General features: G+C 37.3%; 2 protein-coding genes across 3 annotated transcripts in view; one reads left to right on the top strand and one right to left on the bottom strand.

Annotated features, from left to right (window-relative positions):
- The window catches only part of ANGPTL5 (angiopoietin like 5), a 510,199-nt gene that overhangs the window by 344,898 nt on the left and 137,747 nt on the right, over positions 1-27,554 (top strand). The window lies entirely within an intron of this gene.
- The window catches only part of ARHGAP42 (Rho GTPase activating protein 42), a 146,189-nt gene that overhangs the window by 52,255 nt on the left and 66,380 nt on the right, over positions 1-27,554 (bottom strand). For both annotated transcript variants that reach the window (XM_066312953.1, XM_066312952.1), the window contains one exon: positions 16,461-16,532. In XM_066312953.1, the coding sequence (XP_066169050.1) occupies positions 16,461-16,532 (72 nt within the window). The remainder of the gene's footprint in view (positions 1-16,460; positions 16,533-27,554) is intronic.

Raw genomic sequence — 27,554 nt, 5'->3', positions numbered from 1 at the left:
AACAAAATATTAAATAACAACACAGAATAACTACTAATGCTTTCTATATTTAATAACAGATAAGCAGATTCTATGTTTAATAACAGATAAGCAGATAACAGGACAAAAAGGTAAAAAAAAGAAAAATAAAAGACTGTATTTTGTTTAGCAAGTGAGAAGAAGCTATAAGAATTATTTTCCAAAATCTTTCCCAAACACATTCTTAAAAGAGACAAGGCAGGCCAGACTTCTGGCAAGTAACTTGTAAGTCAAGAAATCACCTTCTGTGGGAATGAAATCATAGGTCAGTTCCACAGCCAGTTTTATTGGAGAATACTCAAGTGCCAGGTCTTCATTATGAAGCAAGAGCCACCTGTGTATCTCAACAACACCTTTGGTCCCAAACAGAAATTCAGTTCAGTTGACTACTGAATAAAAGGTGCAGTAAGTTACATACCGTCTTATCTTCTGAGACAATGATGTTATGTGCTGGACTAGAAATATGAACCAGACTATTTTAAAATCCAAGTGACAAAGGTGTCAAAGTCATCAACTTCAGGAAATACTCAAGCCAAGGGCAAACTTGATGCAATGAAAAATGTCAAAAGCATTATTTTTTAGTTTTTTTTCCCCTATGTAATTGTGAAGTGGGAAAGGAGTCTGCTCACTGCAGTATTTAAGCCTTTGGTCACAAGCTACTGGAGTTCACTGGTGGATACCATGCCCACTAGACTACCTGCCTCAGAAGGTAACTTGACAAAGCCTTTGACAATGAGGTCTGAGTGCTGATAGCACATAGTGCACATTTGGACTTGATATTGGCTTGCCTCTGCTGTCTCAGACATCAGACCAAAGGCATGAGCCAAGAAGCCATGGGCAAAGCTCCCACAGGATTACCTATTTCAAACTGGGATCACCCAGCCCAGCCAGCTCTTCCACCCTTCCTTCCTTTCCTAACAGATTTATGATACAAACAGTAGGTATCCATCTTGCCTTGTGAATCATTTGTCTCAGAACCAAGGTGATCGACAGGTAATGAATAACCCAAATTCTGATTAGCCACTTAAGCTCAGTGTTGACACTAACATAACTTTTACTAACAAGAGCTGGAAAAGAGTCTGAACTCTCAGCTTCCTGGTGACAGTCAAAGAAAAAGATGTGACAAGAGGACTTTGCCACCTGAAATACCTACATACAGCACATCAAATACATGTCAATGCCAAGAGGGGACCATTGATACACCTAATGTGGCTCCCATTGCACTGAATCCAATTGCTTTCATTTGATCTGTAACAAAACCTGCGAATTACGTACCACATTCTCTCTTTATATGTAAAAAGGAAAACAAAAAAATTAAACGATCACATCTAAACAGATAAGCCCCCCCCCCACCTGCCAAGAACAAAACAAGTTCAAATAAACTAACAGTGGTTTTAAGGCATATTACATCTCATGAGAAGCTTCATAAAGATCTCCACGGCACTATCCATAAGGAAACATGGAATTTTTGAAGTCTATCAGAGTCTTCTACCAGCCCTCTCCCAGACAGCACCTCTACACAACTACAGATCTGCTCAGCCACTGCCTTCATAGTTTTTTATACTAGTTACAATAAAGAGAAAACTACAAATTGGAGCTTGCCTGTAACCAGGACAACTGCAGGCCCAAGTGCAGTGTTTTCAGAGACAGCACATCTGATCAACTTCTTCCTCCTTTTCCAGATTTTAACTTAACAAGCCTTCCTTCAAAAGCAGAAGTTGACAAAGTAAAAAGACTAACAGAAGTAAATTGTGAAAAAAGATCTCTTGGCAATTTGTTCTGCTTTATTGTCTTTACCCAGTGATACTCCCGGGAATCAGTGTGCAGCAAGACAGTGTTTCTGGCATTGCTCTGATTACTCAGACATGCTTCTGGGAAAAGTATAAAAAATACTAGCCCCAACAGGTGAGTGAGTTTCCTTTGCTTGGAAGGTCCTCCATTGTGCCAGTAAAACCCACATATCTGGGTGTACTGAAGCCTCTTAAATCTGTTTACTTAATAAAATTTAATAAAAAAAAAAGATACACTGAGAAGCAGGTGATTCATGTTCTGGATGAGAAGAAACACTTCAGTTTATGCCAAAATAGCTCTAGTTTCACACACTCAGTCAGTGACTCACAGCAATAGCGCATCCTAAGTGAAGTCACAGACTCAGCTTATTCCAGCTTTAGCCTGTTCTTCTGCAGCCCTCAAACACACTTACACACAGCCACTGCCCAAATGAATTATCTGAATCCTGGTCTCAGCAATCTGTGCCTGTAGGACTGAGAAATCTACTTTTCCACATACTAGGAGGTTTTCAAAGCAAGTTTCCATGTAAAACTTTCTCCTCAAAGTTTAGAAAACAGGTGTTTGCTTTTGCCTAGATTCCACATTGGATCAAATCTCAAGGGAAAGATGTGGTTGGATAAGAAAGTTTCCACTGCACTGTTACCAGAACAGAGTGCACCAGCCGTAACACAAAGATTAAGGCACGTGGCCATAAGGAAGATGCTAGTTCCTGACCTCTGTACTATCTCTTATTCCCTTCAGACTCCAGGTTTCTTTCATGCTTGCACATCTTTCCTGCAGGTAAACCTCTTCCTTTCTCTTTGCCCTGGAAATGTATTAACCATTTGTTTCAAAATATCAGTTAGGACGTATGAAAAAAATTATTCCCATCCAAAATCCATGTGAGATAATTATGAGGGTGCAATAAAAAAATGTAAGCACAGAAAAGGAGAAATTACATAATATTAATCCTTGGCTTGTTTTACACTGATGTATTAGTCATCAGCACCTTTTGTCTAGACTATGTCCTGCAGACTCTAAACACTGTAAATGTCTCTGTATTCTCTATGTAGTTGTTTAACCATTCTCAGGTGTGTCAATCCTTAAATCAGTTTGAAAATATTTACAGTTTGAAATGTTTCAAATTTCTAGGAACCCCATTAGGAAAGCCCTTAACCACACTCATGGCTTAGAGCATTTAATGGAGCGTTACTAACTGCCAGTAGCCTCTTGAGAGACTCAAGCATTTTAATACTGGACCCAGGTTTAATTCCTAGTTTTATTCTCTCTGCTCAGATTTCCTGCATAGTGTTATTTCAAAACTGATTAGACAATCTCCAACAAAAATTTTCTTTTCAGAAATAAATTTTGTTTGAGATACTTTTAATTATAGGCACAACAGTTAGAAGTTTAACTCAAAAGGTGTTCTTGTATTCCTCTTGTTTTACAAATATTTATGGTTGTGAAAAGTCCAGATATCAATTGCTGAGAAGTTCATGAAAAAGTTGACTCAAGTAAATCAGATTTTTTTTCTCCTGTTAAGAAAGATTTTGATAACATGCTAACTAATCACAGACGTGCTACAAATCATTGGCATGATTCCTAAAAATTTTACCCACTAGCTGTATTTTTAGACATAAAGCAGAAATAGTTGTTATACTTTGAAGTTGACTTCCCTTTTCCAGAGGAAGCATCAAGAAATATGGTATTTTATAATGGTTCTACCACTACTTTGTGTGCAGTGTTTAATGTCAAAATTGTTACACGCATCTTCAGAATTATTACCAAAATTATTCCTCTTTATTTTTCCAAAAAGAGCCTCTGTGATCCTTTTCATTTACTTCCCTCTTTTTAGGTGCAATAACTTTTGGTGTTATATTTATCTATTAGCTACATCTTGTCCATAAAGAAATTTTTAGCTCTTTGTTTGTCGAAAAAATTAATATTTCACACTTTAACACGCTAATCTTTAAAAAACACCACCAAAACATTATCTTTGTTGAAACCATAAAATAAACATGTTTTGCAAGAAATTATTTTAAAAAGATCAAGAAAGGAAATTAAACCAGAAATCACTGCAAAGAAACTACTTGGAAAAAAATGTCAATGCCTTGAAAAGAGGAGAATATCTTAATTAGAAAACAAGTGAACATTGTGAAACATGGCCATAATGATTTCTTTCTTCCCCTCACCCAGAATTAGTATTTTTTTTTTACCTACTCAAACTGAGGTGTAGAGACTGTAGAAACTGGCATAGAAACACAACAGTAAGACTTGAATATAGACCAAGTCAGACACATTTGCCAGTTGAAGAACCTGAAGGCAACAATGAACTTCGCAGAGATCAAAAAAGCCACATCCCTTTTCTTCCTCTTTGACAACAACTGCAAAAATGTTGATCTTTGCAACAACGGACTAGAAATGGTTCATTGCTAGAATGTTAGACTTCAAATATATTTTTTCAAAGCTATCTTTTGCATAATCTCCCAAACAAAAATTCAAATTGTATTTCTACAAAGTTAGTGGGATTTTGTTTGGAGATACAATTTTGGAGACTTATTAAGTAGCAGGACAAACAAAAGTAGAACTGTAGGCCAGAAAATAAACTAAACTTAGTTTTGGAAAAACTCAAATCAGTTGAGCTAAGATCCAATGTGCTTCTTGAAAAATGTAATATCTCAGAGTCTCACAACTTCTCCTTTGAGGAGAAAAAAAGTAAATTCACCTTCCATTTTATGTTACTCAAAGTTTTCTTGAGCATTCTCATGGAAGCAGTAGGTGAGTTACTGGGTTATGGTTGGTTTTAATAATATTGAAAGTATCACTGGTATCTGAGACCACAGGGTGCATTTTGATAGATGTCTGGATGGGAAGAATTTATTTTTGGTAGAAATTTTGATTTGTTATGTGAATGCCAAGGGTTCAAGATAAGGTTAGAAGATGTCACAAGCTTTTTTCCCCTAAGAAAAAGTGAAAAGGTAATATAAGAGGCCTTCCCTCCTCTTCTTCCTCCAAAACAGAATTTAAGGTATTGTTAGGCTATAGAGTTTCCCCAAATCCATAAGAAAGTCAGAAAGGTTAAAGAACATGGTTTATGTATTGTTAGGAAATAACATGAAGTGAAGCAAATTTGTACCATACTTCATAAAGAAATCTTTGTTGATCGACATAAAATAGGGTTAATATAGTCATATATTATGTCTTATGTTCCTCATAACTGCTAGTGAAAACACTTCCAAATTGAAGCAGAATACATCATGTAGAAAATTGAATGTCCAAATGACTATAAATCTTAAAACCAATTCTTTACTAAAAAAGAACAACCATATGCAAACCATGATGATCCAGAAAACAATATAGTGTAAGACACAAATAATTATAATAAAAAGAACATATTGCAACTATGATGTATAACAAGGCAATAAACTGGGAATACAAGACTGTTTAGCAGCACTAAAGCTATGAAGACAGATATTAGAAACTGGCAGTTTAAAAAATAACCTCAATTAAAATCAGGTAAGGAATACATAAAACTGAAATACACTTGAAACAACTCAAAACTAATTTAAGTTTAACTGGAGTTCACATCTGTGTAAAATACTGAATAACCTTGCAAGAGATAATTTACTTTCAGGTTCATAAACTTCTGAAGCAAATTTTCTTTTCCTTCTGTAATGCTTTTAGTGATCCAAGTATCAGGTACGTTCAAAGTGTATCTTGGAAGAGGAGAATCCTACGGCCATTTCCTAATAGTTCCCTATGTAGCTCCATCAGATGTTTTCAAATTAAAAAGCAGATACTATTAAATGAGAAAATGTGTTTGTGGTATGTCATTTGTTTTTCTCCAAAAAATTCCCTCTTGAAATGGAAACAAAGATACTGGAAGTTCCCAGCATTGCTGTAAAAAGACATGCAAACCTGCTGATACTGTCAGGTCACAAAGCACAACATATTAGACTCCTTGTTATTCAGCTGCAGAGCTGTCTCGAGTTTATCTGGCATTTGCTGATTCCAGGAGTAGCTGCTCTGTGTCTGGGAATCTGCTAAATCCCTGCCCAAACAGCAGGACTGGTAAGTCTACACACGTAATCTAGTTTTATTGCTTTACTGTCTATTAAATATGAAGTATTTTTGCTGGAATAGCTTACTTGGGATATTATCAAGTTATGGCTTAAATCATATGGAGAAGCACCCTAGAACAGCAGAAACTGACGTATTTTTCTCTGCATCAGGTTTAGGATAGCCTTCTGAAGTTTAAAGTATTTTATCATAACAGGAAGAGTTTTGTTCCTGTACAAAACCTTGTGACTTTAAATGATTTCAAAAAGAAAGTTAGTCACGCTCTTTAGGAGCTCATGAAGAGGCCATTTAATCTGCACAGTTAGCAACATCTTTGCTTTGTGCACTTAGAGCAAAGATAAAGAAAAAAGCTGCAAAGAACATGTCATTCAAATAAAGCAATTCCAACAGACAAGCTTCAAACTTCACACACTCACTGCTTCATTTTTAAAGCTGCAGATAAAAATATCTCTTTCTTAACCAGCAATGTCTTTTTTTAAACACTCTTTGGGAATCTCCCATCTCTGCCAACCAATCAGCCAACATCACTGATCTCAGCGTGCCAGCAGCACATTCAGCACCACTCATGGTCCCAGGGCACCTCTGACGTCATCGCAGCAGGACTGCAATGCTGACCTGAAGAAGAACTTGAGGCGTGTTAGGAGAACTTTTTTGGATTAATACACACAACTGGAAACTGTGCTGTTTACAGATATTTGGAAAAAAAAAAAGAAAAAAAAAAGAAAAAGGAAACAGTCTGAGGTCAATGTCAGAAGCGATTTTGCTTTGTTTTATTTTGAAAGCATCTATTTTCAGAGTCCCTTTTACAACACTGATAAAAGAACACAAACTATCACTCTGGGGTGAAAAGTTATGCCTCCCCAGTGGCACTGTTAAACTCACCCAGTGCTCTGAGATTACTTCTTGGGGATGAGTGTTTAATCTTCTCATCAAGGCAAGAAGCTGAGACCACCCCTTCTTGGCAAACTCCACAGGAACAAATGGTTCTGTGGTAGCCACTATAACCTGACAGGTCCTGAAATAACAAAACTGCTTTATCTGGATTTCTTGATGCTCCCATATCTACCAAGACACAATAAAGCTTTAAGCAATGATGTCCATTTTTGTTACAGTACTGAAGGGATACTTCCCAAATACTAGCACCCACTTCACTTTGGAATAGAGCTATTCCAGAGTCTGCTTTTCCAAAAGCGAAGTTGCTATATTGGTAGGAGATTCAAACTCATATATTGCAGGCCCCTGCAGGATCTGCTGCACAGATAGAAAAGATACTTGAGGAAAGGAAACCTATGGTGATACAGCTGGTCAAATGATTTTCTATTTAGAATGGAAAATAGCAATTCCACCCTACGTATGGAATAAAGACCCATACAGCCCACATCACCTGAGAAATGTCCAAACAATGCCCAAACTGTAACTATAACCATAACTATTTTTCTGCTGTTAACTACACCATGAAACAAAGGGAAGCAATGCAGAAGGAGATCTTAATTTCCTCCCAAATTGCTAAAGAAAAGCCCAACACGTTATGGAATAAGATCAACAGATGAATTCATACCCATGCATAAAACCTCATGACTTAAACATTAAGTGTTCAGTACAGCTGTGGCACTATACAACACCCACAAGCACAATTCTGAAGTAATCCCTGTAGGGTAAGAGAATGCAGCTGCCTTTGTCAAAACAATGAATTTGGTTTGATAAAGGATGCTAGGACTCAGGATGGAGTCTAATTTTGAACAAGATGAGGAAGAGCAGGGTACTAGATGCCTTTGAGCTGATGAAAGAAGATTGACACCTTATGCAGGAAGCTTCTTTAAGTCCTGTCCTGCTCTGTGCCTGGGCGATTGTCCACTTCTTTTATTTCTCTTAAATCCTTCTTGAGACTTTTAAAGTCTCATCAACACCCTTGAGACCTGATTTTCAGGTCTGGAACATGATCCTGTCCATGCTGTGGCCAAGAGGAAGGCTAGAAAGAACGTAACAGGTGAGTAGAGCTACTGCACTCTATTTGCTAAATCCTCCATGCCCTCAAACACTCACTAAGGTTAGGTCCCCTGTGAGCTGGAAATCAAGGCTGAAGGTCAGTGTCTTTGTTCATACTTTTGATCACAGCTAAGGAGTCCAGTAGGACTCTAGCAGCTGTGCAGGGTCAGAATGCAACCTTCTGAGTCCTTCCCATGACACATGCTACAGCAGGCTGCAGCAGATTAGCAAGAAAAAAGCCTTAATTTCATTAGAAGATGTCCAAGTTTTCTTGCCTGTTTATTTCCTTTTCCAGTGAAAAGGACAATACTATATAAGTTTTTAAATTTTTTTTTTGTTTTACTAGCTGGAGATTTTTAAAAAATGGTTCTTTTTGCCAAGAAAGGTACACTGCATGCTTACTTAAACAATCCCACCAATTAACACATTTATTCTAAGCCTTAATTCTTGAATGTTATGGCATAATAGCAAACTGTTTTCCAATTTACTACAGGAGACTAATTTATTTATCCTTAATTTATATCTGTTTTCTTTACGATGCAAATTAGAATCTTATTAAACTGCAGAAAAAACACAGCTTCAGAAACCGGTTTTAGTCAGTGAGACAGTTAATCACACTCACTTATAACAGAGAGACTGAATTTAACAGCATTTATTAAAACTGATTATGCACATAACATTAACTCTTTTCCTCACAAACACCTGTTGTTAACAAGCTGAACCATCAGTTTTTAATCACCATGCCCACAATCTTTTAGAGATTTGAGTTTTCACTCTCATTTTTTTAAAATAATACACTAAAAGTGAAACAAGCTTTCAGAATTGTTATCTTTTTTTGTTGTTTTTTTTCTGTAAACTTCCTAAAAGCTTATCAGCTTTGAATGAAACAGTAATTGAACTGAAACAAACTGCAATGAGAAAATAATTTTGTTTCATTTGCATAACAGCAAGAGCTGTCCCAAGAGGACCAGTTGCTTCAAAAAAACTCTAGGTCCAGGTGCTCAGCCAGCGTTATCTCCCAGTTTAATAGCTTGGCTCTGCACAGGAGAAAGTGAGATTTTCTTAGATGAAATGTATGCATACTGGGCTCTTCACCACTGTTTTTGAAACTTCCCAAATATTTCACATATGCAAGTGTAGAAGAACCAGTGGCTAATCATATTGGCATTACAATTTTTTTTATGGCAAAAAAAGGTCTTTCACTGCTTGATATTTCCCTACATTTATTTGAATAAATAAGGGAAAATACATTTGATCTATTTTAAAAATAATTTTATACTATACATTTTCATTAAATGCAAGCTCTGATTTCAGAGTTCTTGCATTTGTTAATACTAGTTTAAGTAAAATACCAGATTAGACGGCATATATGTGATTATTTCTCAAATAAAAGTGTTCTAGGACCAAAACCTCAGAATGAAATGTATTTATAAGTGCAATTGACAACTTTCACAGTTCGGAAACTTTAACCACAACTTGAGGATTTAAGTAAAAGAAAAGCTAAAGAGAATTTCTACTTCTCTATCTACCAGAGTCAGATGCCTATTAACCTATAACACTTAAAGAGATTACCATGAGTTATTTATCGGTACAGCGGATTTTTTGGCATACAGCTGTCTCATGACCATTTAGTAGCCTCAGTTCCTTATGCTCAGTTATTTCATCTTACACTTTATTCCCAATCCTCCTATGGTAGTATCACCAGATTTTTTTTTTAACCTGGCCATTACCAAAAACAAAACAAGAGACTAATCTCAAATTGCCTCATGAGATCTTCTAAGTGATGACTTCTCCTTCTAAGTGGTGACTTCTCTCTAACCAGACAGTCTCTCCTATATACAAAACTCATTACTCTTTTCCCATGAGCTAGTTCCTCGGACAGATTGAGTTTCTCATGTTGAGTCCCATCTAAACTACATTACAATGACTCACGTAGAGTGTTATAAAAACCTGGCTGAAACAGAAAGAGGTTTGATCCCCTGCATTTCCTTGCCTATGGAATAAGTCACCAAAAATATATCAGGTAACTGGTACTAACCATTTTTGAGAAACTGTTGCATTTTAACTCAAAATATTTGGCCAAAAATAATGCTCCTTGCCTGCCCTCCCTCTGTGCCTCCTTTTCCTGGCCCCATCCCTCCATGGTCCAGACTGACATTAAAACGCACCAAATCTAGTGGATGCAGATACCAAACCTTGAGTGACAGATGCCACTTATAATGAAAAACCTCCTGCCGTACCTACTTCCTGCCAGTTCACTCAATTTTCTCAGTTGATGGACAACAAATGCTATGATTTGATCAGATACCAAGGAAACTGGTTCACCAAATGGGTATTCTGGTATTTCTAACCATCTTAGATACCTATCTAAAACTCTGCTTTGACAGCTTTCTGACAGACCTTAAAAAAGTGGGCTTTTGTTTTTTTCATGCTCCTCTATTTCCAGACAATCCAAATTAAACACAGAGAGAACGTGCTACTTCCTGCATGCCTACATGTGAAGATAGATGTGAGCAAAGATGCAGGAAAATTAATCCCAGAAATGAATATGGATTTGTTTCCCAAGGAGAAAGGAATTCACAGCTTTGAATAAATGAATGAAATTAAATAATGATAAAAACTAATCCTCCTGGCCAAAATAAATCATTTTATGAAATAAACAGATGGAATTGTAAGGAGGAAACAAAACTCTCCTTTTAAGTCTTAAAACCAAAATTGCTTCTGTTGTCTTTGATCTGATTTAAGTTGTATTAAAGGTCAATGAATATTGGAACAAATATTGCTGAATACTGTACTCAATGGATAAAAAAGCAAGGGGAAGGTTTGGCTTTAAGGTCCATAACACATCACACAATGAGCTCACCAGAGTTACCAGCTGGGGCCTCGCAAACCACATTGACCAAATAAGGCAAAAGGCTTCGTGCCTGGAATCCTTTCCCAGTTACCTCACCCGGCTTCTGCTCTCCTTGCTACAATAATTGGAGAGGTCATTTTTTTAAAGTCAGATGGAGTAAATCAACAGGCTGTCCAATGCAAAGCTGGGTTTGTGTAGTCTCTGGAGAGAATTCAGCTTTATTTAAACTGAGTGTGTACAGAAAAGGAATAACTGAAATATGTGCAATAAAAACAGAAGAGCAAGTAGTATAAATCAAGAAGAGCAAGTGATGTAGATTTGTATATTGCTGGTTAGATTACAAACACTAATGTTTTTTGAGGAACATTTCTCAAATTTGTTGGGTACCTTCAGGTTTTTGAAGTGCATGTGAAGAATTGGTCTTTAATGTTATTCTTGTGATGTTCCAAAAACACTTGAACTTTGCACTCTGAGTTTATACTGTCCTTGTATTTAAAATATAGCTTTGTAACATCAACAGGATATATTTTATCCTCTATATTCTTTTTGATTTCCATGATGATATTTTTGCCTAAACTCATTATAGTTTTGAAGAAAAAATATATTCTCATTCTCTATATTAAAAACATCTATAGGATATTCATCATAGTAGCAAAAATCTTGTGAACTCATTTATTACTAAAATAAAATGATAATTCTCATAATTTATAATATTTCCCCCTTTTTTTTTACCTTGGGAGAGTGGGGTCTGCTTGTATTTATCTGCAACTGGATTTTATCTGTGTTTTGTAAAAGAAAGGAAGAAAGCCCAGAAATCACTTTTAAGTGCTCTCTCACATAACCTTCCCCCCAACAAAATCTCTGAGTAGTACCTAATATAATTTCCTGTTTTGTATATTGTTAACACAACTATCTAATAATATTTTTTGCACAAAATTTCAAAAGACAGCTGAACAGGGCACTAAAATTTATAATGTCAAAATCCGATTAGAAGACAGAGTCCAATACCCAACAGCTGCTTGGATCTCTACTGCTAACACTGCCAATGCTAAAGGCATACCAATCTCATGCTTCTATACCCACTCTCTTTAAATGCTTGTCCATAAGATATTATGATGCAAATTAATTGCAAAGTGACAGCTCTAGAAATGTGACATTACTATCAGCTATCCTGTGGAAATTTGCATAGTCCACAGAATCACAAAATCACAGAATAGGCTAAGTTGGAAGGGACCGAAAAGGATGCTCAAGTCCAACTCCTGGCCCTGCACAAGACCATCCCCAAGAGACACATCATGTGCCCAAGAGCGTTGTCCAAACATTTCTTGAACTCTGTCAGGCTGGTGCTGTGACCGCTGCCCAGGGGAAGCTGTTCTAGTGCCCAAACACTCTCCAGTGAAACCTTTTTTAAATATCCAACCTAAACCTGGACTAAGGTTCAGACCATTCCCTCGAGTCCTGTCACTGGTCACTACAGTAAAGAGATCAGTGCCTGCCCCCCCCTCTTCCACTCATGAGGAAGCTGCAGACTGCGATAAAAGTCTTCCCTCAGTTTCCTCTTCTCCAGGCTGAACACATCCAGTGATCTCAGTGTCTCTTTGTACAGCTTCCTCTCCAGACCCTTCACTAACTTCATTGCCCTCCTTTGGACACTCTCTAATAGCTTCCTGTCTTACATTGTGGCAGCCAAATCTGTCCCCAGCACTGGAGGTGAGGCTGCCCCAGCTCAGAGCAGAGCAGGACAATCCCCTCCCTTGCCCAACTGGCCATGCTGTGCCTGAAGCCCCCCAGGACAGGGTTGGCCCTCCTGGCTGCCAGGGCACTGCTGGCTCATGTTCTACTGCTCACAGACCAGGACCCCCTGGTCCCTTTGTGCAGCACTGCTCTGCAGCATGTCATTCCCCAGGCTGTCTGTACATCCAGGGTTGCCACATCCCAGCTGCAGAATCCAGCACTTTTCTTTGTTGAATTTCATCTGGTTAGTGACTGCACAGTCCTCTCATCTGTCAAGGTCTGTCTGCAGGGCCTCCCTGTCTTTGAGGGAGTCAACAGCTCCTCCCAGTTTCTCACCACCTGCAAACTTGCTTTGTATCCCTTCCACTCCTGTGTCCAAAAAAAATTATGAAGATGTTGAAGAGCACAGGGCAGAGGATGGAGCCCTGTGGAACCCCTCTAGTGATAGGTCACCAGTCTGATGTCACCCCACTCATTAAAACCCTTTGTGCCTGACCCATGAGCTAGTTCTCACCCACAGCATGATGCGTTTGTTCAGCTGAATGCTGGACATTTTGTCCAGAAGGATCCTGTGACAGCATGGAAAGATTACATCAGCTGGCTTCCCTTGATCAGCTAGGTAGGTTAGCTTGTCATTAAAGGAAATCAGGTTTGAGAGCCAGGACTTTCCCCTCATGAAGCCATGCTGGCTGTCACCAATGACTGGATTGTCTTTCAGGTGTTTTTTCAATACCTCCCAGAATAATCTTCTCCATAACTTTACCAGGCACTGAAGCCAGACTAACAGGCCTGTGGTTTATAGGGCCCTCCTTCTCGCACTTCTTGAAAACTGGCACAGCTTTCACCAGCTTCCAGTGAGCTGAGACATCTCTGGTTTCTCTTCAGAGAGCAACATATACACAGAAATGTTCTGGGGTTTTGGGCAGGAAAGGGATGACAGAGAAACAGAAGCAAGTTTGGATTTGATATGAATACTGTACTATACACTTTTATAGACTAACACTACAGAGAATAAAACAGCTCATACCTGCTGTGGACCTGGTAAGATCCACTCAAATGATGTGTCTAGAAAACACCACGAATAAAAAGTGACATTCTCAGTCTTCCATGAAACTTGCTGCTAAAATCCAAAGAAGAAAACATCTCTATCTTTTGTTTGACTATCAGCACAGATCATCTCAGAGGAGCTCAAAGAGCCAAATCTCTGTGCAAACCTTCATTAACTGCAGATAAAAAACCAGCAAGCTCAACTCATTCTATATTTATAAGAGCTCAAGGGCTGATCCCAGTGAACCAAAGTAGGGGGAAGCAATCTGAACATGTTCTCCACTTTACCAATAATGAGATTCACAAAGCCCAAATTTCTACTCTATTTCATATGGGTCTCATTATTCCGAGATCATAAGTTGCTATTTCGTAATTACTAGAAAAACAATACTGAATGTAATTAAGCTCTGACTTGTTTGTATTGATACCATTTAGTTAAAGGCCAACTGTAATTACTTCCACTGATAAAAATCAATTCAAAGGCAAATGTATTGGTTGTTGGTTATGATGGCGTTCTGAATCTCTCATTTCTGAGTTTGGCAGTAAAGTCCATGTGCAGTGCTAGAAAATATGTTTGTTTGACATTTTATAAAACAATGACCTGGGAGAGCTTTCTTTAGGGTATCCACATGTCAAGCCAAGTATCCTGGACTCTCCAAAACACACAGCACTGCATAATCAAGTGCATTAGACACTGGAAGAAGAGTTAGCTGAGCCAGGCTCCCTCCTGAACTCATTCTGTACAGTGTAGTGTGACCACAGACAAGTCAAAACAAGAACTCTGAGAGGAGCAGATGCCCATGTTTAACATGGAAGAGATGGAAAAGAAACCAGCCATTGTGATATACCAGAGAGAGAGGACTCAACCTGTCCTGTAGTGCCCTGCCTTTAATATTCTTGATGATACAAAAAACAAAGGAGTGTTCTGGGTTGAGCTGCCTCCTATCCCATATATCCGTCCCATATCTTGGATACATTGTTATGTCTCGCAGCTGCCCCCTCCCTCTTGGGTGGGTACCTGCAGTTTTTTTTCTTTCTTTCTTTCCTGTTTCGGCTCTTTGCTAGCTTGGCTGCCTTTGCCTTGACTTCGCTTCGCTTTGCTTTGCTCTCCGGCTGCCCCTGCCGCCGGTTTTTTTCCCCCCGCTGCTTCTGTTTGGTTTTTTTTCCCTCCTTCCTTTCTTTCCCCGCCCCAAGGTTTGAACCGGGTCCAGACCTGACCTGACCTGAGAAGTTGGAGAAGTCCCGGACTTGCAACAGACGTGTCGCACCCTCCTCATCATCACAGTAACCCGTCTTTTCCCACTATTCGGTGTTGGGGAGTGTATTTTTGTCAATAAACCGGTTTTTCCACTTTCCTCCAAGGTATTTTCCTTCCCGAACCCAGGGCTGAGGGGGAAGGGGTGGTGGAGGTTTTGGTTTAGGGGACTCCTTTTGGAGGTTCTTCCCTAATTCATTCCAAACCAGGACAAGGAGTCACCTTCAATTAGATCATTAGGCATGTGTTGACATCCACTGAGTGATATATTCAAAGGAAACCTGAGTGTCTTACAGAATTATGCAGAGAATCCTGTGAACCACCTATGGATTGTCTTGTCATGCAGCAAGACAGACAGTAGTATGGTGGGTTAAGCTTTTAAATAGGGTCCTCTGAAGAATGATATCCCTTAAACTATAAGAATACAAAATCAAACAGTACTACAAAGAACTGTATGAAACTACTAAAATCTACAGGAAGCTAAAAATAATTTTGTGCTGGGACTAAATCCTGATTTGTGCAGCATAGTAAATAAACTCCCAGCTCTGCATCTCACAGCAGCATAGGGGTGGAACAAGAGAAGAATGTTGTTGTACACAAAAACATATCAAGTGAAAGGGTAGAGAACACCCACTTCAGAGAAATCTGACCTTAAGTTCACAGTAAAAATTCTTCACAAACATCTACTTAGTTCCTGTGCGGAAGCAGTCCCATGTGTTTGCTACACGTTTACAATAGCAGTACAAGAAGTATAAACCTTTGGTGTCTCTTTCCAATAGCTCTGTTCTTTTCTGAGTTTCTTTGAGTACAGCAGAAGTATCACCTCACCTGCAACATCAGAGAGCTTTCTTTTTGTACTCATTTAACCTTAAAAATGGAACATTTCCCAGAAATTTTTATGAGCACTAATATAAGATGCAAAATGCTTCAGAACTAGTGTATTTATGCAGACAGAAGGGGCTGTTACTAACCATAACCTCTAACTGACTACCACAGCCTGCATGCACAGTCAGAGATTGTGATCAAAACACTCACCCATAGCCACTCAGATGGGATCAGGATCAGACTGAAAACAGCTCTTCTAGACTAATAGTTAATTCCAACATATTTTTCCCCAATATATCTGATTTCCTGAGCTGACTAGTGAACCCGGGTATATAGACAACCTGCGTTGTCCCTCTCAGAGATATAACATTTAACACCAAAGAACCGGATAAAATTACCAACTGGAGCACTTCCACCTTGGGAAAATCCCTGGAAAATATTAAGATGAATACTCTGGTAGAACGAACATGAACCACTGCACTGCATCAGCCATGTAAAGAGGAGAGGGAAAGCAGAGGCAGGGATCATGCTGAAACTCTCTTCTGTCTTTATACAAGGTTCGCTTGAGGGACTCAGAGCAACTGTTTGAATCCTCCCTGTGGTTCTGGGTTAACCCAAGATGCAGCATAATGTAAATGCAGACATCAGAAGACGAACACAATGCCAGATGGTAGGAATGTGCAACAGTAGCAAGAGCTGTGTTCTATGCGTATTATCAGTCTTTAAGCTCCATTTCTAAATTGTCTCCTCCTTTGAAGCAAATTTACAAACATATTAATGAGGATGGCATCAACTCTGTTTGAATACAAAATGCCTGTTTTCAGTCCAGCCTTCAAAACACACTGATAAGCTCAAATAAACATGAAATGAAAAACAACCCCAGCCACTTACTTTTGCTGCTCCTATTTGCTCTTTTCGAAACTTCTCCAGCGGTGCTATTAGCACATCATTAGCATTCTGGATCTGCAAAGTTAAACATAAAGGATATCTTCTTAATACAGAGTATTTGCAGAAAGTGGAGTCACTGTAACTGCCAATGTGCAAGACTGAAAAATGCCTGTCCGAAACATTCTGGTTAAGAGCAGAAGGCAAGTAATTATGTTTTCTTTACACAAAGCATACAACACACATGTATACTAGTCTACTATGCAATGTTTTTATTAATAACTAAAGCAATTGTAATGGAAGATGCAGTAATTTTCTCTCCAATATGCAGGAGGTTTTCTGGTACTTTACTTCCATTTCTTGCATCTTGCCTAGAACCAGAATAGAAATCTTAAACTTTCAGGAACATGTTTTGGCAGAACAAAGAATACAAACACATGAATACTGATAGCAGTGACTAAAAAGTCTGTGTTTATGGAATCTGAAACTTTGACAGCTGAATCTTTTTGGCTATCCCTCTGGATTATAGACCTCAACCTACAGACCTGTTCAGACCTACACTGAACGGAAGCGAGTGAGGCAGAGAACTCTAAAAAGATAAGAGGGCACTTAAAAATGAATACTCTACATTGGGTTCCTTCACTTTTTTTAGTTTTTAAACTAATTTGAGATGTCCTGCAGCTATTTTTATCCTTTTAACCTAAACCAGAGCTCTTAATGAAACACAGTTTTCCCCTCATGGCCTCTGTTTATTTAGGGTAAATCCAGCCCTGGGAACTCCTCCCTGAAACCCATTCCCAGCAGCAATCACCCAAAGCAGTCTGTAGTCATTTGGGACTGGAAACAGACATGCAGCAGAATATAAAGGGCAGCCAAGCCATCATGCCATTCACCAAGGAAAGGTAGCATAATTTCCCCATGTGCCTTTTAGGGACAGGAAAAATAACCAGTCAAATTGTCTTTGCTGATGAAAATCAGAGAAACTAAAAACTGTCAGCATATCAGAAATGAAGTACAATAAAGCACATTACAGTATTCTATTATACTGACTACAGGCAAAACTCTGGGTTTTCTACCCAAATGGCTTTTTTTCTCCTCACCAGTATAGTCTTCACCAATACTCATCATTTGGGTTTTGGCAGGTTTAGCGGTCTGGGCAAAGCTAACATGTACCTAAGTTATATGTGAATAAATACAGTTCTTGTGGTTCTTCCACAGTTATATCAATAACAGTAATTGATAAGTTACACTGTCAGTTGAGCACAGAAACTTTCCAAAAGGCTGTAATAAAAACCATATAGAATAAACCCACTGAAATACAAACACATTTTCTTTCTTCCCAAACTTAACATTACAATTCGAAAGAACACAGAATCACCACATCTCTCAGCAAAGTTTTAGGAAAAGCTGAGACTCTCTTTGACACCCTTATAAATTGCAGTCCAAGACAGCAATGGTAACACTGGAATGCTTGTGATACTATGATCAAAATGTGCTAAAATTAAAAACAAAAATCAGGCACAGATGATGAAGAGGAATGTTTTCATTGCATTCAACATCTTCCATCAGTCCCACTGGACCAGACTACAACACTACATTACTCTCCAGGTGGATGCTTCCCAATAATATATAGATTTTTGATGCAATCCAGCAATCTGACTGAGACTCACCACCTTTTGCAAGGCAAAGTGCATGCACTTAGCAAAAGATAATTTTAATCTCAAGGATCACTAAAGCTGATCAACAGCAGTGCAAAACTTAAATGACTTGCCTATTACCAGGCAAAATTGCAGTGCTGAAAGCAGCAGCTGGAAGTTCTGATCACTTACATAGTCTTTTGCAACACAGAGAGAAATTTTTCTGTGCCTTTTAGATTCATTGCTAAATATGCCACAGTTCAATTAAGGGAGACATATATATATATCTTATTAAGTAGTTACTTCTGATACTAGCAATCACTACCAGTCCTGTTGCTAGCATTGCCAGGCAAGCTAACCCCATGTGGAGCTGAATGGCCCCTCCCTTGACTCAGCCCTACCATGGGCATGCAATGTCACACCAGGAGACCTCACTGCAGATACTGTCCTCTGGCAGCACTAAAGTGACAGAAACACAATTCCTACCCATCTCACTCAAAGCTCTTGGAAAAAGAGAATCCTGCTTCAAACACCATGGAAGAACATACACATAGGCAGCATATGAGAGGATTAATCTGAGAAGTAAGTGGCTTTGCTGGGCTGAAGTACAATGTTACTACTCCCACAGTTATATATGAAGTGGGAATGGACAGCAGGCATTGCCAGGCTTTTATCTAGATGGGGTCTGTGCCTCGAAATAGATAAACCACATCAACAGAACGCACTGCAAACTGATCCTTGGACTGAAAGGCCCTCCTGGCAAGAGCCCTATTGTGACAATTCATCTCCCAGCAAAATTAGGAGCTAGGCAAGAAATAGGCTTTGGTTTTGGGGAGGGAGAATGTGGCAGCAAAGGACATAAGAAAATCCCAGCAGATGCATTTCAACAGCCACTATTACAAAATGCAGAATGCTCCACTGTGTAAAGATTTCCATCCATTTCCACCAGGTTGTGCCTAGCTTTTGGAAACTGAAAATTATAGAGAAAAAAGGAAATTTGCCTTAAATATTCATAATGATTTCCTTTCTTTGTCAATTACTATCACTGCAACTACCTTATGATTTCCTTCCTAAGGGTTATAAATCAGCATACAGGCCCCCGGCCCACCCCCAGTATTCTGTGTCCCCTTTTAAAGTAGCAATCCAATACTCCCACGACCATTTCTATGGAAACCTGATTGCTTTAGATGATTTGAAATTTTCACTGTGTGGTCCTAATAGAGTACCTTTTTTCCTGCCAAGAACATAATCCCTCTCTTTATTGTGCTGGGTCGAAATCAGGGACACTGGGAACAGGAAACAATGTCAAAGAAACTGTAACAGTTTTTGTAAACAGCAACTTCAGAAATCCATGTTGTGTTTAAAATAAGGATCTTAACCTTCCAAGCTTATTCAGATTAGTCACACCTTTAGAGAAGCTACATTTTCTTGATCTAATAGTTACTGAATGTTACACATTTCCAGTGCTCAGCATGGTTAATAAGTGGCAGTCAATCAAATTATGTGATTGTTTCTCTCGTTTGGCAAAAGCAATAGTCTTTCTCCAGAAAAAGAAAAGAAAAAAAAAAAAGGAATAACACAATTTTAATTTACTGACAGTTCATCAGTATTTTTTTAATTAAGATGCTAGACAAGTATTAGCAGATATAAAACAAGAATATTACTTTGACATTTGAGAGAGTTTTATTAGATACAGTAATAAAGAAGCAGATTTTTCTAAACTAAAAAACTTATTCAGATTTTTATCTTTGGGATATATAATTCCACTTAGTTATAGTTAACTCTACTTGTTGATAAAAGCACCATTGAAATAAGTACCAATAAAATTACCCAGAAGATGTAATATATATCTGAAAAAGAAGCATTTAAAAATTCAAAATACTTTTTCTAAGGCAGTTTGGACAACTAAAGAGGTTGGCAATTGTTTGCATAACTGCAAATTTCAAAACACTCTGACAGCCTTTCAGACAACATGATGAAACCACTTAAGTCGTCTTTTCTGATTCATGATCATTCACTTTTCCAAACTCCTTCCTTCCAGAAGTTAGCTGTGAAATTGAAATTAAGCACTATACTGAAATTTAGCAGTGGTTTTTGCACATCACAGAGAAATTCTACATCTATACTTGAAGACATTTTGGGTTAGCAAGTTTTTAAAGTTATCTTTTTTTACTAAAACTTTCAATCATTGGAATGAAGAATATTAAGAAAAAAATAATTATTATACAGTGTTAGAAAGGGAAGAATAAACTTCTTGCAAATATCTGCGCATTTCCATTTCTAGATTTTCTTAAATTCAAGTCAACATTCATTTTTTGAATGAGTTTTCTAATTAGTTTTCTGATTTTTCTGAATTTGGGAGTGTAAATGATACACTCATTGATAATGATAAATGCCTGTACATGCAGCATTCTTCTTCTTTTACTTAAATTGAAAGAGGGTAGGCTTAGATTAGATATTAGAAGGAAATCCTTTACTGTGAGGGTATTGAAACATTGGCACAGGTTGCACAAAGAAGTTGTGCATGCCCCATCCTTGGAAGTGTTCAAGGCCAGGTTGGATGGGACTTTAGGCAGCCTGGTCTAGTGGAAGGTGTTTCTGCTCATGGTAGACAGTTGGAGCTGGATGATCTTTAAAAGTCCCTTCCAACCCAAGGAAATCTATAATTCTACTTTGATAGAACCAGTGGATATTAACAGAAATTTACCTAAAAACATCAATGCAGCTGCTAATTAATTTTTAAATACAACAATACAGACAAATTTTAAGTCCTGAATTGTTTTTTAGGCTTTTATTTTCACCTTAGTGTATACAGTGCTGAACTGCATTTTAACAAGAAGAGTCAATACCTTTTGAGCTTTGGATTTTCGTTTGTAGGGATGAGGACAAGGTAGGTCACAGAAAGAACTGAGTTAATAGATTTACCAACTGCCAGAAGAAGACAGCAACAACTTAAGTGGGGCATATTTGCAGTAACAGAATTTTGAATTATATTAAACTTCTCTGAATGACAGCAAAACATTTTAACTACGAAAAGCTTTTGGGTTTATCTTGGAAAAACATTTTTTGTTCTAGAATCTCCTATGACTACTTTTCATGGCAACACAGAATGACCACACTAGCACATGGTAAACAGAACTCATTTCCCTGAAATACTGAACAACTCACAAATTCTGAATGCTGACAAATACTAACTTTTTTCATGTCAGTATAATGAATGAAATAAATTCATTATACAGTATATGAATGAAATTTGTATGTATTTTCATGTCAGTATACAAACGAAATTCATTCAAAGGGGGCAGCAAATCTCATAGCTAATATATGCATAATGCATTTCTGATTTAGAAAAATATTTCTCTACTAGACAAAAAGATATCATTTAATTTTAAATCTTTCCCCCAATTCCTAACATCTGATCAAAATCCCTCTTCTTTCAGTCTGAGACCTTTATCAACAGCTCCTAATCAATACAACTTCAAATAGAACAGTTGAGACCAAATACAGACAACCACATTTTTATGTATAACTTTTGTCATATACATAACTTATGTATCGAATTGCATGCTACAATACAAAGAATATAAACATGCCATGAAAAAACACTAGAGATGTATTTAAGCGCACAGTTTCTGTTTTAGAAGTTAAAAAGTATAAATTTTACATGAAGTTAATATTGTGAATTTCAATGCCTGTAACTACTTGAATTTACCAAGACAAATATTTTTACAGCTTTGTACAGAAAACTACACAGACAAATCACATACTTAAATAATATACTTGAAGTTTATCTTAATGCCTCTCACCTTGACAAATACAAAAAAAAAAAAAAAAGGATGACATCAAGCAATATCCAAACTTGTGCTAATTTCCTAAAAATATCACTACCACTTCCACTTTTAGTAAAGCTGATGTTAAAGCAGATTGAGAAGACCACAAAGTTTTAACTACGGACAATTAATAACATGGACACTTCCATGTACAATGTGTAATGCAATGTTCAGCTTCTTACCAAAATCTAAAGCTGCATCAAGTGGTATTAATATATTGTCTGCCACAAGGGGATGATTATAAATCACATGCTAGTCAAGTCTGGGATTACTTATAGATATGAATCAAAGAATAGTTTGGGTTTGAAGAGACCTTAAAGATCATCAGGATCCACCCTCTGTCATGGGCAGCAATGCTTTCCACTAGGTCACGTTTTTCCTCAAACGTTTTCAAGTCAACTTCAATTTTCTATATTGCATAGTTTATGCTTAAAGATACATTACTGTAATGTCAAACCTGAAGTGATTGTTTGTTAATATAATAAAAAATTACTCAAGAGAACATGTACAAAGGCTGCCTTTAACATAGAAAGGCCAATCTCCTTATGGAGTCCTTATATAACATTAGAGGAAGAACAGAACTCATCTGAAGAACAACTGAAGAATTTCAGATATTGGGTGTCCTCAGGAGCTTTTTCCTTTTTACTGATTACAGACCAAGCAGATAAAAAAGCAGCCAACCTTCAAAAAAGTCAGTCTTCATGAAGAATCTGACTCAGATCTACCATCTGCTTCTTAAACATAACGTTGATATTCTACAAAGTACACACTGATACGCTGTGTAAATACGTGTAGAAAAAATATGATATGTACATACAATATTTTAAAACTAGCACTGAAAACATAATTTTAGATCACTGATATTCTGAGTCAGAAGGGAGCGACAAGATCATCAAATCTTAAGAGAATGACTCACCCAGGGACTGAACCCACAACCTTGGAGGTATCAGCATCAAGCTCTGACCAACTGAGCCAATCTTCAGCGTCTTGTGTATCTTGACTTTGGAATTACTTTGTAGAGGTCTTGGTAAATTAAGGCTTCCTGATACCTTTTCTATCAGAAGATCTAATGATGGGTGAGTGGAAAAACTAGATTTGAAAGCTTTGTCTTTCCAAGTATTTTTTTTTCCTGCTTTCAGAAGTATTTTCTATTCCAGAAGTAGTAAGTTACAGAGAAATTAAGTAAGAGACTAGTACTAACAGAAATTACATCTTTGAGCTGAGAAGGAAAAGAAACATTTCATCATTCTTGAAAGAACATTTAGCATCAGGACTGTACTTGTACCCTTTTGTGTGCTAATGGTAAAAAGAAAAACAAAGAGGGAAGCCAATTCAAGAATTACTCCCAGAATTCCAATTTAAGGGAAAAGAGAAATAAAAATAAAGAAAATAAACAAACAAAATCAAAGAACAAACAGTCCCACTTAAGCCAATATGACTCCTAAACACATTAGAAAAACAAGCAAATCTTGCAGAGAGTATGTGACTATCTTCGTGGTCATTAGCCAGATGCAATTTTTTGTTGTAAGTTGGGGAGAATATCAAATACCAGGAGGTCCTCTCAGGCTCCCTCTCTATTCATTTGGCAGTTCCCTTTGTTACTCCCAAGTATCAGCCAAGGAAGAAAATAGTTATAGTTTGTAAGCAATATATTTTGGGAGCTCATTGGCAGGAATGAGTGAGTTGACATTATTTTAGAAATACTCCCTTGCACTATTTTCTTTTTTCTTTTCTATTTTTCAACTACCCACTATCCTATTAAGCACAGTACGTAATTAAAAAGAATTAAGTTTAAAATGCTTTCATTACATCAGCACATGAATGAAGTGTTTTTATAACCCACATTTAATTAACTTTATACCCCAGCAGTCTCAAAGTTGAGGCATATGCTATCTGGGCTGTTTCCACCCCTAAACAGGGTTATGATGACCTCTGCTATCTAGATGAGGGTACAACATAGCAAGTACCTCCCAAATGCAGCCCAATCATCCTTTTGCATCTTATGGCAAAAACCAGTATTTACGGTACTTTAGCACTCAGAGGTCCCAAGGTCCAGTACAACCTTTCATCAAAACAATAACTTGATTCTCTTGGAAGAAAGCACCAATATTCTTCATGTTTGCAATGGCTGTGGAGCAGAAGTTCCCTTCTTCCTCCCCAGGAAGTCAAGCCTTATGAATGACCCTGAAAGCCTGGGCCTTTAAGACCATCCCGTACTGACATTGGTTAACTTGCTTTAGGGACAAGGAACAACAGAGAAGTATTAACTCTAAAGATTGAGATTAAGACAATGGAGAAAGAGAAAATGTATTTTTGGGTTCAAGTAACAGCTACCACATAAAGCCTGGAACTTAGGTATTCCCTAATAAATCAGTACATGCACTGCCAACAGCAAGATCTGACAGAGGACATTATCATCTCAGTAACAACACCAAGACAAAGAGTCTCAAGGACTTACTGGGCAATTAACTCAGTCACTCAACATTAGATATCCAATGTCTCTGAACTTGACACAGCCACATAAGCTTCCCTGCCCAATCAACAGGGAGAAATAAGCACAGGATGCCTGTGATCCATTCAGACCAGATATATCACATCATGAAATTGCGAGGCTGTCTGCAATCAAACTCAAATTTGCTACTCTGCTTACATGAAGGCAATTCTGTGTAGATCTATAAAGGCTTAGCAGTATTTTAGAAGTTTCCAAAAAAAAAGCAAATGAACATCTGGGCCACTGGGCTTGAAGTCTGCTTTCCCACAGAGACATTGCATAAAACTAAAGAAATAAACCAAAGAAATCTCGGACTGGGCAAGATTTGCTTTTCATTCAGCAAAAAGCAAACGGATTCAACAGGGATAGTAAAAACATTATAGACATTACAGGATTCAGTAAAGGTAACTGTCACATTACCTTCACAATCTAAACTTACACTTACAAAGGTATGTGGCACTTCTAATGTAATCAAACAGATGAACTCCAGATATAGTCATACTTCCAAATAGATGAAGAATAAATTAACAAAGCATTGCAACCAATGAAATAGTGTAACAAATCACTTGCTTCAGAACTGATAGAAATAACAGTCAAATTTTAACTCTATCATCATGCTAAATAGGGATCACATGAGTTAGATTTTATTACATTAGGTCATATAAAATGGGCTTAGTCTAATCTCAACATGAAGCAATATTTTAATACCTCCTGATTTCCTTTTATTGAATTAATTTCTCGCATAGTTATTACATTTATCACCAATAGATTACACGTGCCGTGCTGAAACAGGTACATAATCAAAACTTCTCATCTGTTCTAGGCTACTTTTTCTGTCTAAATCCAAACTGGTCATTGCATATCACTTCTCTTTGAGAGGAGATGTCATTCAGCCTCAGAAATAACCATTCTGCCCTCCATCCCCTGGCAGCATGATGCCTCCATTACTCACACTTTCTGTCATTCACGGGTATTAAGATACCAGATTCACCAGCTGACTCTGGAATGCGGCAGCTAATCGGTGTCTGACAGAGACAGGGCTCACACAGGGAGCCCACTGAAGCTGAGCATTGAAATCAACAGAAAAAAATGGATCATCAGAAACCAAAAGTTCCTACCATCTCACTCTAGGTCATTCAGTGCTGCTCCAGAACCATCTTATGCTACTCACTGGCAGTATCTTATGGAAGCACACCAGAAATTCCCAAAGGAAAAAATATTTAACAGAACTATACAAGATGCAGCATGTCTTACAAATTACTTCAAGCATTTTACCATTATTTTTCTTAGTGGTTTGTTCATCTCTTCATGAACTGCAACCATTAGAAACAATTCTCAGTGATTGCAAGTCTGGACTGTGTAGATATTGCTCAGTGTGTGACAAGACACGTAAGGAAGGGTAAAAACAACTTAGATGAGAATACTCATACCATGAATTTACAGCAGCAAGTTTCAAATGTGTCTCAATAGTTCCTGTTTTGCATAATAAGGTAGGTTATTTATGACTGAAGTTTTCATTGCAGGCAAAAGAAAGTAAAGGTTGCAGCAATATTTACATACATTAAAAGGTTTTAAATATGTAAAAATTGTGTTTGGCATGTTTAGATAAAGAATATTATCAACACATTCATTTAATACTTCTTTTTAATGCTACTTCCTTTTAATTATCTTGTTCACCTAATGCATTCATTGTCTGTGATTCCTCTGGAGGGAAAAGCTAAATAATCATTCCATCTGTTTTAAATTCCCCATTTGAGACTTTGCAGTAAGCTTAAACATCTTTCTTTCCTTATGAAGAGAAAATATCATTATATTTAAACTCCCATAACTGTTATTTTATACCAGTTAAGTTTTAATGTTTGTGTGCGAATCTGTTTGGGTCATAAACACAAGATTCTTGGCCATTGTCAGACCAACTAATACTTTAAGCACGACTTTAGACAGCACCAAGAAGAAGCTTCTCAATTCCTACCATTTATAAGTGGCCAGATATTGCATTTATAATCATCCTCCACTAAATGGTTTGGTTTGGCAAACCAAATTTACCTTACATTTTAAAAGCTGATGCTCAAAGTTTCCTGCTGAGTTAAGAAAGTGCAGCAGACCTAGATTATCAATCACTCCAAGCAGGAGTAAAGTCAGAAGCTAAAAACCTGCCACATGCCCAGTGAAAAAACTGCCTCTGATAACATGTAGAGGCAATGAGATGTCTAATATATTTTATGGACAGCTTTAAAAAATTATTTACAACATATAATACAAAGTCATCTGCCTAGAGAAAGCAGATTTGTTTGATGAGGAATATTAGAAGCCTTTCAAGCATTGGGAACTGCTGAAGTGAAATTACTACAAATACCTTTATGTTAATTCTGGTTTGCATCTTCAAGATACACAAAATAAAGGCTTAAAAAAAATGGGATTACTGAATATAGTCACATTCCACATACATGCTCCACATAAAACATCAGACATTCTCCTTTCTCATAATTCTTTATTTTATTTTAAATTTCAAAAGACTGCTATATTTAATTTTCTTTAGGTAGGTGAATGAAGAAACAAGTAAAATACTTGAATTATTTGATCCAAACAAGACTGAATTGTGTCTTTTCCTTCTACCATTATACTTAACAGACTTTTATAAACTTAGATTATAACAGGAAAGCCATGTGATGGTAACCTTCAAAAATGTCTCTAAATTTTTACCAGAAATTTAAAATATATCCATTTTTTAATAAAATAATCACACCAAAAATTTACATTTATAGCATCCTTTAAAATAGGAGATTACATAAAAAATTGCAATACTTTTAAATGTTCACATTTTGTAAATGCAAACAGCCTTCTGGAAAAGCAACACAAAGTATTCGCAAGACAAACATGGAAATGGAGAAATGAAAAACAGCAGTTGATAGGAGAAATAAAAAGGGGAGTGTGCTAGTATTTCATAATCATCTCAAGAAATTGAATGCCAGAGGTCAGTATCAAGACAAAAAATCCAGCTGAATTATTAAGAGACATGGCTGGTTTTATGACCATTAAGAAACACACACTAGCTGCACACACATTGTGTTAAATTGAAGGAAATCAGATCTTAAATTTTAAAGCATTCAAAGCAAGCACGTAACTTGTCTGTCATCTCCCA

The sequence above is a fragment of the Sylvia atricapilla genome, chromosome 2 (genome assembly GCF_009819655.1).
Source record: "Sylvia atricapilla isolate bSylAtr1 chromosome 2, bSylAtr1.pri, whole genome shotgun sequence".
Lineage (NCBI taxonomy): Eukaryota > Metazoa > Chordata > Aves > Passeriformes > Sylviidae > Sylvia > Sylvia atricapilla.
This window is presented reverse-complemented; position numbering and strand designations above follow the sequence as displayed.